The sequence below is a fragment of the Ascaphus truei genome, chromosome 7, assembly GCF_040206685.1.
Source record: "Ascaphus truei isolate aAscTru1 chromosome 7, aAscTru1.hap1, whole genome shotgun sequence".
Lineage (NCBI taxonomy): Eukaryota > Metazoa > Chordata > Amphibia > Anura > Ascaphidae > Ascaphus > Ascaphus truei.
Window position 1 is genome coordinate 21,360,044 of NC_134489.1, and position 12,385 is coordinate 21,372,428.

Sequence of the window (12,385 nt, forward strand, 5' to 3'; positions counted from 1 at the left end):
ATTTCAAACGCCAATTGGATGTGTCCTTTTAATTGGTTTAACTTTAGTGGTTAGTGATAGGCGAATGTGGGAAAAACATGTATCATTTTTTTATCTCGTTTGTGAAAACATTCCTACACTTTTATTTCAGTAACATTGAGTTTTCTAGAAAAATAACAAAGAGCACTGTGTGAAAATAGTGCTTAGACAGCCATATCAGTAAATACACACACCTGCAAAATGAAATGTTTTTTTCCCACATACATTTCTGTGTGTATTTGAAATTCTGGTTAACTACCTGTCTGCATGAGTTTAAATACGTGTGTATCTATATATATATAAATATATCTCTCTCATAAAACAAAATATATATATATATAAAGTGTATATTGTACTATATGTATAGTGTGTGTGTGTGTGTGTGTGTGTGTGTGTGTGTATATATATATATATATATGTATATATATATATATATGTATATATATATATATATATATAAAAAAAAAAATTTTTTTTTTTATATTGCAGGAGTACACACAACATATTAATGGCAGTAAGTAGGCCTTGTATGAAACCTATTTAAATGGTGATAAACATGAGTGAATTAAGTAATAAACATTTGTTTGCACCCAATAATGTTAGAGGCTCACACTTAGTATAGTTGTCAAACATTAGGCCTGTATTATTAAAATAGTGTGTTTTCACAAGGAAGCATGAAGTGTATGTTTTTTGTAAATACATCTATACCAGTTTAGATAGTACTATATATACACACACACACACACACACACACACACAGTGTGTGTCTGTGTGTGTGTGTGTGCATATATCAATACATACTACATATATTTTAGTATAAATTCAGAGATGTTCTTGAAACAAGAACACATAAATGATTAAAGGACAACATTACAATGGCCACCAAAGGTAAGTAATATTTAACACAAAATCCTGCTGTACACGTACAAGAAAGATGTTTGCAGTTAAATAGGTGCTTTTATAATTGCATGAAAATAATATGCACATGCAATGATTACATCAATTAACACACCCAAATGCAATGTTTTGCTGCAAAGTCAATGGCAGCTTCTCTAAACTTAGCAACTGGCTCCTGGTGGACCATTACTGAACAGACGATTAAAACATAAATATTTATAACACTATTCATTAATTAGGAGTGTTAACATTTCCAAAACTTCACGTGTACAAGAACATACTTGAAAGTTTGGAAACAACACAGTCTTCAGCATACATACAATAGTAATTAGATAATCTGAAGTCAACAAAACAAGGCCAAAGACATATTTTGTGAATTATAACATTTATTTATTTTGTTCCTTTTGCGAGCGAGTAACAGGCCTGCTTGTTGTCTCTTGAATTTTCCTTTTTCTTTTGCCACCAACTTTAGGCACAACAGAGCCACTTTGAGTGGCCTCTGGCACTTCACGGGCAGGGCTTGTGGCCAGTGACTCACCTACAGGGCTTTTGGGCAGTGATTCACCTACAGGGCTTTTGGGCAGTGACTCACCTACAGGGCTTTTGGGTAGTGACTGTTCACCTACAGGGCTTGTGGCCAGTGACTCACCTACAGGGCTTTTGGGCAGTGATTCACCTACAGGGCTTTTGGGCAGCGATTCACCTACAGGGCTTTTGGGCAGCGATTCACCTACAGGGCTTTTGGGCAGTGACTCACCTACAGGGCTTTTGGGTAGTGACTGTTCACGGACAGGGCTTGTGCCCACTGATACATGTGAGCAAGTTGATATACACTGCACAAGTGATGGTTGGTCTGTTTCATGTGTGTCTTGTTTTGTTTTTGTCGCCTCCTTTGTAGGTGTCTGCTGCTGAATTTGTACAGATGGCAGCGGTAGGATGTCATCAGGAACCTGCACAGCAATGTCTGCTACTTGACCGGTAACATTTGGGCCTGGTGAATGAATATCAGAAGCATGTGGTGAAAACTGACCTGCATGAACAGATCCTGCCTGTGAGGTGTTGAATTGTGGTACATTAGTCATTCTCCAGTAATTAGCTTGTGTTTGCTGAACAACTAATGCTTCGAATGAGGTGTTGATTTTTTGCAACTGTTTAGGCACTTCAATGAAGACTCTGTGGAGATGTGCCAATTGTGAAACTGTTTCTTCCTGCAGTGCAATCATCCTTTCCAGCACTGTCATCAGGTCAGAATGGCGACGATTTTCTGCTTCCACAATTTTTCCCTCAGAAGCTACAATTGCATCATATGTGGTATTTGCTGGACGTTTTGGCGGTAAAACAGTTTCAATTGGAACCTCTTCATGGTCACTTGCTTGTATTTGTGTGTCTATGGCGGCGGCGGCGGCATCATCATCATCATCATCATCATCATCATAATCCTCTTCATCATGTTCTACAAATAAATGTACACATTATTAAATGGCATGTTAATCTCTGCTGTGTTACTATGTAATTCTACTGTGTCAAAAGAAACAACTAACATGTTTCCATACGTTTTATAACCTCACATTAAAAACTACCTTGACTTAAGAATAATGTTTGGACTCAGTATGAAATATGAGTGAATGAAAACTTGCTGTAAACTCACAACTCCTACATGATAGTTAACATCACTAACACAATACATGTTGCCTTACACTTCATTTTCACATACACTAAGTAATCGTATTTAAAGAACATGTGCAAAACAATTAATGAACATGACAACATAACATATAGAAGAGCACATATTATATGGCCACCAACTGATACACTCACCTTCTAGGTGTGTTGAGCTGGCTGACCCAGGTGAAGACACTTGTTCCCTCTCAGGTGACACATGTCCTTCAGGGGCAACTATATATAACAATAACATAAGTTTTACATTTACATGTGTAAATATTGAACAAACAGTTATTGTATGTTCTGTATTTATGAGTACGTAACAGCATCAGTTCCTTAACCCAAAATGTGTGTGTGAAAGTGAACATAAATAGTTGTAATAACAATGTACATGCCTGTGTACTTAGAACTTTTGAGTTCCCTAACATAAAACATACTATGTTTCTGCAGTAATGCGTGAGGATAAATAGATAAAATTTGAACATAAAAATCATATGTTGTGTAGTGATATCAGTATCATAATGTACATAACTATCATGAGATGACCATTCACAATGGTTATCATGAAGGTGGTCATATTGCAAAAAGTGTTGTTTTTGGTAGAGGATATGTGTGGTACATTAATATAAGATGTGGCACACCTGAATGTGGCTGTGACTCAACAAGACAACACATGCAGTGTGTGATAATGTGTCGTTGATAGTAGTAGTTCAACTATAGATATGAGTGAACTAATGTGTGAGGTACGCTTTGATAAGTAATGAGTTGTTGGGGCATTTAGTAGCTAAAGTGAAGCTTTCAAATGAGTGTGATTAACTTCAGTTGTGCTAGTCAGGTTGTAAGAACGGTATTCCCTTCCCCAAAAAGCCTAATCAGCCACACCTTTCAATTACTTGAAACAGGTGAAAATGGTGTGAACTAAGTTGACCCTAAAATGAGGCTGTAATTAGTGTGTGTGCTGAACCCCACCCCCTCTGTTGAAGTGTATGCTGTGATGAGATATTAATTGCAGCTGCTTTAACACAATGGTAGATGAGCTAAATAGTCGTGTGCAGTTTTTAAGTTATGAAAACAATGACATAAAATATGATACGTGTGCCTCATTATGCTGTCTGTATATGACTTAAAGCAAAAATGGACCTTTTCATAAACAACTATAGATGTGTTAGTGCAAGTGATGTTTGTAGGCCGTTGCATGCAATATATTTGATGCATGCTTAAAATAGGCAGTAATGTCATGTTTGTCGGAGTAAATTAAATAAAATACACAATAATATTCTACATATTTATGTTCTGTACCTGTAGCTAGTAATAATTTCTGATTAACATGTGTTACACATGTGTACTACCCTGTTGTTCCCCATCTTCGCCCACCATCAATTGCTTCCACTGCAGCAATGCATTTTGGGAATTCACATGTAAATGAGCACACAATGGCACGTGCTATATTAGTTACTGCTTTTAGTAGGACTACAACATATATGTCTATTTTGAGATATATATATATACAGAATCAGACATATACATATATAGATGCAGGTATGCTTATATTGTGAAGACAGTATAAAAAGCAGTGTAAATATGCAAAATAACTGTAAGCAACGACACGCCTAGTACAGTAATATTTCTCACCTGGTGGAAATTGTGAGGGATAAATTCCTATATCACGGTCACCAGGTAAGCCTTCCACGACGACGGGAAGTAATTTTGCCCGAAGCAGCTCCTCCAATGGACTTAATATGAGACGTTGTGGTGTCGGCCCACCTCCAGTGCCAGTAGCATGCACGCGTTGGTGTTGTATTTTCTTTTTCAATTTGGACCTAATATCATCAAATCTCTTGTGACAATTCCGCTTGTCCCTCACATGATTCCCACACGCATTGACACCAATGACTATTGTGTCCCACATTTCTTTTCTGCTTGCTGAACTTGTCCGCCCTTGAAAAACATATAAAATATATGAGGTAAATTAATAATAATAGAAGCACCAGTTTCCTACACTGCTAGCTGTTCCAAGAGATAGCAAACATGCTGTTTTATGTGTAATATGTGAAGCACATGAGCATTCACTACTAAACCTATACATGTAAGCAAGGTTGCATTCATATTGTATGCAGTTATGGCAAATTGACCGCCTGTGTTTAGTTGTCCTTGTAAGGCATGATAAAAAGCTGTGTTTCCAGACTAATTAACATAGAAAGATATTCTGAACCCATATTTGCATATGAACAAAACTCAGATGACCTAGGATCACATGTATTTGAATAATAAATGTAAAGGTACACTTACCTAGTAAATGTCCATATTGTGACAAACGGCTTACTCCGGGGCTCCGCCGTCTGTCCGGGACTGTTAGAACACGGTCTTTTAGGGTAGGTTAAATGATGAGACGTCACGTACTGTTCCTTTAAACAGGCTATGCCTGGTTTATTCAGTCCCAGGCACTGAGACTGCCACAGTTTAAACAGAAAACAAAGCCAAACAAAAAGCTGCTCGTCTGAGCGATAACTTAAACTTAGATGTCCCTGACTCAGAGTTGGAAGTGGCTTGTCCACTTCCACCAACAAAATAAGTACCTTTGCAGTCTTTAGACAAACTAACAGAATGAATGAAGCGATTTGGGAAAGAGGCTTTCTCACCCCTCTGCAGTTCAGCAGCCTTCCAGGCTCTTGGGCGGGGGCTCAGAGGAAACAGGAAACAGGTCTTATATACCTGAACTCTAATCAGCATGACAGGTGACAGAAAACAGGCAGCAGACAAACTGTGGAATGGAGTGCCTGTACCACGAGGCTGCCCTGTTCAGCTTAGACAGGACAGAAACTGTTCAGTATCCTGGGAGCCCTGTATATGGAGTTTATTACCAACCCCTGGTTTCTGTCACAATATATACTGTCATAGTGCTCCAGAATGCCAGTGACAAGAGCTGTATTTTCCTGGTCATTGAAGCGAGGATTACGTGGCTTCTCCACACGTTTCTTCCGAGCAGGTTTAGGGTCAGAGCTTGGCTGGTGCTGACTGGACTCTCCTTCTTCCAATGGAAGAGACTCCAAAAGCTGCCCACCAGCAAGCACGCCACCACCATCCACCCCATCAGCAACTGCGCCACCAGCAGCACTCACAGCACCAGCACTCCCACTCCTAGCACCAGCACTCCCACTCCTAGCACCAGCACTCCCACTCCTAGCACCAGCACTCCCACTCCTAGCAACAGCACTCCCACTCCCAGCAACAGCACTCCCACTCCCAGCAACAACACTCCCACTCACAGCAACAGCACTCCCACTCCCAGCAACAGCACTCCCACTCCCAGCAACAGCACTCCCACTCCCAGCAACAACACTCCCACTCCCAGCAACAGCACTCCCACTCCCAGCAACACCACTCGGTGCACCAGCAACATCACTCCCCTGAACAGTACGTTCACTCCGACGCGTACTCGCACGAGTAGCACTCCCACTCCCACCAGCATCACTCTTCCCACGCTTTGCGGGCATACTTCCAGCACTCACAAAAAACAGACAAGAAATGTACAGCCAATCACACGAAACACTTCCACATATAAAACAAGACAAAGATGTAAACAAAACAACAATGGACAAAGCTCACCCAATACACAACAAGTCTCTCCGTCAATATGCAAATGTTCAATCAGCCAGCTCTGTGCGTCTCTCTCTCTCTCACTCCCAACAACACAGAGAATGATTAGCAGTACACGTTGCCTTTAAATATGGCGCGCAATCCAATACATGCTTGTTTCGCCTGATTCAGCAAGATTTGTGATTGGGCAACCTATCAGCACCCCGCCACGCACGCCGATACACCTGTGTGTGATCGGATAATCATCGTGAGAGTGGGCGGATTTGTTTTTGGGTTGATTTTGAATGTATTCGGCACTTACTGCATACGGAGAGGAAAAATCGCCATTAACATGACTAATCGGTAAGCTTGCCGATTTCACTTAATCGACGCTTACTGCATGAGGCCCTAAGACTCAAAACTGGCTACCTTCGCCAATGGGCTTTTTTAGTTGCTTCGGCTGTAAGGCTTGTAAACAAGTCACGAAAGGGGAAAAGACGGAATTTACCTCCAATATCACGAAAGAGGTTTTTAAAATTAAACAAAACCTAAACTGCCGTACAGATTACATTGTATACCTCCTGTCATGCCCATGGGGTCTCGAGTACGTGGGGCATACTACAAGACCTTTGAGAGTCCGCGTACTGGAACACATGGGAAATATACGTAAGCAGTTAATGACACATAGCGTCTCCAAACACTTCAGTCTAGTACATGGGGGTGATCCAGGAGCTTTAACCTATAAAGGGATTGAGAGAGTGAATGCCCACTGGAGAGGGGGGGACAGGCTGCGTAAATTATGCCAACGTGAAACATTCTGGATTTATAAATTAAAAACTTTAACACCAAGGGGGATGAATATTGACATAGACCTAGGGGCTTTTATGTAACATCTTGCTCTGGCCTCTAGATGCATTTATACATCCTGGGATCCATTTCACATAAGCAAACGGGATTAGGGTATCCTTTATTGCATAAGTTGATACCAAGAGGGCTCCACATTGAGTAGGGACACAATCCATTTCCACTCCTGAAGTCTCTATATTTATTGTCAATTTTTAAAATTTTAAATAATATTTATATACATATTCTTTATGTATCTTTTAAAACTTTTTTAAACTTTACTATGTTCTATTATATATTTTATTCACACCACCCAGCAACATGGGCATTTAAACACACATTGCACGTGAAAATGCTATTATTGCATCAACTTTTATGTATATATTGTTTTCACCATAGCTTGCATTTACGCCAGTCTGGACTTCATTTGTTAACAATGAATGAATAATATGTTTTATGACTGTCACGAATATCTAAACAAATTGAACAACAATAAGATTGAGATTATGCAATAGAAACTTTGAAATCAGTAAGTCACACATTATAAGGATCACCCATTGAGTCTTATGTATTTTGTATGATGCATTGCATATTCTGCAATCATCATGATGAACATTATCTGTACTTTTTAATACCCCAAAGATGGATATACACAAACCCCTGTCTATGTATTGTAGAATCCCATGGGGGACTTAACTAAAACCGAGAGCGACCAGGATATATGAGGATGCTCAACAGAAGAAAGATTACGGGAAAGATCACATTGAACACTATGGGACTACGGACTGATCTGCAAAGCGCATGCGCAGTGATTCATGCAGGAACCCTTTCAACCACGAGGGCGCAAACCACTGACGTCATACCGAGCGCCCACCACAGGAAGCACACGAATCAATCAAGATGGCGGCTCTCCGTCGAGCAGGGAGCCAGAAGCCAATTACCAATCATGGAGGATAGAACCGGTGCCTATTTAAAGGGACTAAAAACCAGCCACTCCACCTTTCACGAGCCTGAGGAAGCCCTGTTCAGGGCGAAACGCGTAGCTCATCGACTTTGGAACCGTGCAGCACTCAGTGAGGAACCGGAGGTGCTGTGGAAACTCTCTTCATCCGGACGCGGAGAAAAGAGACTTTGTGCCCACTAACCACCAACTATTTCCTTTTGCTGTTTTATTCTCCCTATTTAAGAAGCAGCAGTGGCTTCTTTGTTTTTATTTCCTACCCCCTTATTGTTTTAAAGTGTTTATTGCTTATTCTATGCTAGTTTAAATAAAGATTTCACCTCCCATAGTGTTCAGTGTCCCTGAGTCCATTTGAGATTGTGTGTTGCCTTTAGGTGTTTACCTACCATCATTGCTACTGGAGTATCAAAGATACCTTTATGAGTGTGTGCTCACACTGGCCCGTGTGAGTATTTTGGTATATCCCTTTATCCCTCCCCCACCAGGTTTGAACGTTTGAGCCCTGGTCATTGGCTATATGTTATCTACCCAAAGATCTGTTAATCGTATTGGTGTTGACAAGATACAGATATAGGAGATCACTCACATTAGGCCGTGTGAGTGGGATATTATTTATCAGTATTGGATACATGCAATATCATATTGCTCCACCCCCATACCGCAGCAGACCTGTGTATGTATGTGCCTAATTGCCTTCTTTTATTGTTTACACTTACATCCGCACGAGAGGCGAACTACAGTCAAGAATCCACCGACCCAAAGGAGAAAAAAGGACCAGAAAGAAAGAAGCACCACCATTCAGAAGCAAGACACGAAAAGAAGTAAAAGAAACCTTGATGGGATACAACTTACACAAGGCCGTGTAAGTTTATTTATTTTTCCATCTAAACCCTGGATCACACATTTGTACGCAAACTCCCTATCCAAGGAGTTTCTCTTTCTATGAGGGATCAATAGAGTCTTAAACACCACATTGACCGTCAGTGAAAGTTATTACATCCCCCTCACATTGTGCTCCCCCATCTCTTCTTTTGTTGGAGAGGGCATCCGCCTTGACGTTCTTTGTGCCGGGAATATATGAGAGAAACAAATTAAATCTGGAGAAAAATAACGACCAGCAGGCTTGGCGAGGACCTAAACAACGGGCATTCTCAATGTACAACAGGTTTTTATGGTCCGTGAGAATAGTGAATGGCTCTTTTGACCCCTCCAGAAGATGCCTCCATTCTTGAAGAGCCAGTTTGACGGCCAAAAGTTCCCTATTGCCCACGTCATAATTTCTTTCCGCTGGAGAAAACTTTTTAGAGAAAACCCGCAAGGGTGAAGTTTGTCCTGGGGAGAAAATTTCTGAGACAGAACCGCACCAGCCCCACAGTCAGAAGCATCAACCTCTAGGGTGAATGGGAAATTAGTGTTCGGATGTCGAAGGATGGGAGCAGAGACAAAGGCTTGTTTCAGTGTTTTGAAAGCCGTGGCTGCCTCAGGTGACCGAGATGAAGGATCTACACCTTTTTGGGTCAGTGCCGTGATAGGAGCGATGATGGTAGAAAAGTTACGAATAAACTTCCGGTAATAGTTGGAAAACCCTAAAAATCGCTGAATAGATTTGAGGGAATTGGGTTGCGGCCAATCCACGACGGCTTTCAGTTTATCTGGGTCCATGGCTAAGCCTCTGTTGGAGATAATGTACCCAAGAAAGGAAGTGGTAGACTGGTGAAAAAGGCATTTCTCCATTTTTGCAACAACCGGTGCTCTCGGAGGCGTGAAAGCACAAACTTCGTGTGGATGATATGGTCCTGTAAGTTTTGGGGAAAAATAAGGATGTCATCCAGGTAGACAATCACAAAGCGATTGAGGACATCCCGAAAGATGTCATTGATAAAGTCCTGAAAAACTGCTGGTGCATTGCACAAACCGAAGGGCATCACTAGGTATTCGTAGTGCCCACTACGGGTGTTGAAGGCAGTTTTCCATTCATCGCCCTCTCGGATACGGATGAGGTTGTATGCCCCACGGAGGTCAAGTTTGGTAAAGAGGTTGGCCCCCTGAAGTCTGTCGAAGAGTTCGGAGATGAGTGGGAGTGGATAACGATTTTTCACTGTAATATGGTTCAGACCCCGGTAATCAATACAAGGTCTGAGAGTACCATCTTTCTTCTTGACGAAGAAGAATCCGGCCCCCGCGGGAGAGTTGGAATGACGTATAAAGCCCCGCTTTAGGTTCTCACGAATATATTCATCCATGGCTTCTGTCTCGGGCAACGAGAGAGGATAAGATTTGGCCTTTGGCAAGGTGTATCCAGGTACCAGGTCAATCGGACAGTCGTAGGAACGATGAGGGGGTAGGAGCTCGGATTGCGTCTTGCTAAAAACGTCCAAAAATTCTGCGTAAGGGGAAGGTAACTCCCTCTGAGGATTGGATGTGTTAGCTAGTAGATAGGATGGACATTCCGCAGACAAAGAAGACTCTTCTGACCTTGACCTCCAGTCAATGGGATTAGGGGATACCCAATCGATGAGCGGATTGTGCTTCTGCAACCAGGGCAGACCAAGCGTGATCAGTGTACCCGGAGCATGAATCACGTCAAAGCCCAGAATCTCTTTGTGAGAGTGAGAAGAAAGGGTGATAGGTCTGGTCTCCAAGGAGATATATGCCGGAGTGAGTGGCCGATTATCAATCCCGACCAAGGCAACGGGAGAGTTCTTCTTGGAAAGTGGGATCTGATTTTGTTCAGAAAAGGTCTGGTCCATGAAGTTCCCTCCTGCGCCGGAATCGATAAATGCTGCTGTGGAGGTGTGGAAGGTAGGACCGGAAAGGGAAACGGGAATGGTCAATCTTTTAGGGAGTTCCCTTCTGGGTAGGGGGCAAGGAGATTTAGCACCCAGGAAGCGCCCCTTCGTACTCACTGGGTTTGGTCGTTTCCCGGAGATGGTGGATTGTCACGGGTACGCTGCTGAGAAGATCCGCAATCCGGTTGAGCGCAATTATCGTAAGGGTGCCCGAGGTTGCTGGACTCCGAGTTGCATCGGCTCTGGGGCTTCCAGCGCAGGCAGAGGGGAGAAGACGGGTCTCGAGGTAGTAGAGAACCTGGAGAAGGAAGCATGGAAAAGCGTAGCCCAGGGTTGCTGACGCTGAGCGCGGCGTACCTGAAGACCCTGGTCCATATGAATAGCCAGGGTGATGAGGTCCTCCAGAAGTCCTGGCCTGGGTTGTGAAGCGAGTTCATCCTTCAGGGAGTCCGATAGGCCATTCCAGAAGACGGAAACTAAGGCCTCCTGACCCCAACGAGTCTCAGCTGCTATGGTCCTGAATTCCAAGGCGCATTGGGCCACAGGCCGACGTCCCTGTGTAAGCTGCAGCAGGGAATCAGAAGCAGTCTCTTGTCGTGCGGGGGTATCGAAGACCTGTCGAAAGTCTCGTCTGAAGGCTGCGTAATCTCGAGTAATATCAGGGCGCAGTTCCCAGATCGGGGAGGCCCATGCCAGTGCATTACCTGTGAGAAGACTGTATACATAAGCTACCTTTCTCCGACCAGTAGAATACAGCTGCGGAGCCATCTCGAACTGGATCTCACATTGGTTGAGAAAGCCACGGCAAGCGTGGGGATCCCCTGCGTAGGGCTTCGGAGCCGGAATCTTCGGAGCTAAGGATAAAGTGGATGTTGAATCTGACTTCGCCAGTGGTGCAGCCACAGGTGGTGCCTGTAGAGAAAGGCCCTGTACCTGTTGGGAGAGGAGAGCCACTTGATCCTTTAAGGCCTGGATTTGTTGGTACATGTCCATCATCATAGAGTCCACATCAGTCTGGTCTGCGTCTTGTGGGCTCGACATAATGTTACGCCGGTGCTGCCCGCAGACCAGACCCGTCCCTTCTACTGAGGTGAGGAACGTATATAGGCATGCATCCGCAGCAAAAGGAGCGTGTCCGGAGTGTGGTGATTTAGGCGTTGCCAGGCCAGGTGATGTTAGCTAGCAATACTTGCCGGTACCGGTGAAGAAGTGCCGTCGTCGTTGCCGTTTAGCCAAGGTTAGGGATTGGAGAATTCCGGAAGGTCGTTGTCCAAGCAGGGGTCGAGAGCCAGAGATAGACGTCCGCCAAGCCAAGTCATAACCTGAGAGAATAAGAGAGAGAATGCCAGAGTGGTAATCCAAGTGGAAACTATGTCGAGCAATGAGTGAGTGAGAGGACAGGCATTATAAAGTGTGGCTGACCAATCAGAGGTAGGGGCAGACCCAGGGGTGTGCGTGGAGCCATCCTGGATAGGTCCACTTGATTGGCAGGCAGGTGAGGACTCTTGTTTTGGCAGGAGGTCCTATTAGTCTGCTGGAGGCGTGGTTTCACTGCTAGAGCAGTGAATAAATTATCTTCACCCGGCGCGCGCTGTTCACGCGCGCGGCCGGGACACATGACAGCTGCATGGGAGAGGGA

The 12,385-nt window shown here is 43.4% G+C and overlaps 1 protein-coding gene across 1 annotated transcript; it reads right to left on the minus strand.

The window, feature by feature from the left end:
• Positions 1–1,301: 1,301 nt before the first annotated feature.
• Positions 1,302–2,898, minus strand: LOC142499916 (uncharacterized). The gene is made up of 2 exons (XM_075609970.1): positions 2,734–2,898; positions 1,302–2,368 (listed from the first exon to the last, which is right to left on the minus strand). The coding sequence occupies exons 1-2, from the start codon at positions 2,828–2,830 to the stop codon at positions 1,302–1,304; spliced, it is 1,164 nt and encodes a 387-aa protein (XP_075466085.1). The 5' UTR covers positions 2,831–2,898.
• Between the last annotated feature and the right edge of the window lie 9,487 nt (positions 2,899–12,385).

What these genes read in the sequence shown, in the direction of transcription:
- LOC142499916 (XM_075609970.1), bottom strand. Translation starts at nt 2,830, where the DNA reads ATGTTATTGTTATATATAGTTGCCCCTGAAGGACATGTGTCACCTGAG. An exon ending in CAGCTCAACACACCTAGAAG is followed by an intron (nt 2,369 to 2,733) that starts GTGAGTGTATCA and finishes ATTTATTTGTAG; the next exon opens with AACATGATGAAGAGGATTAT.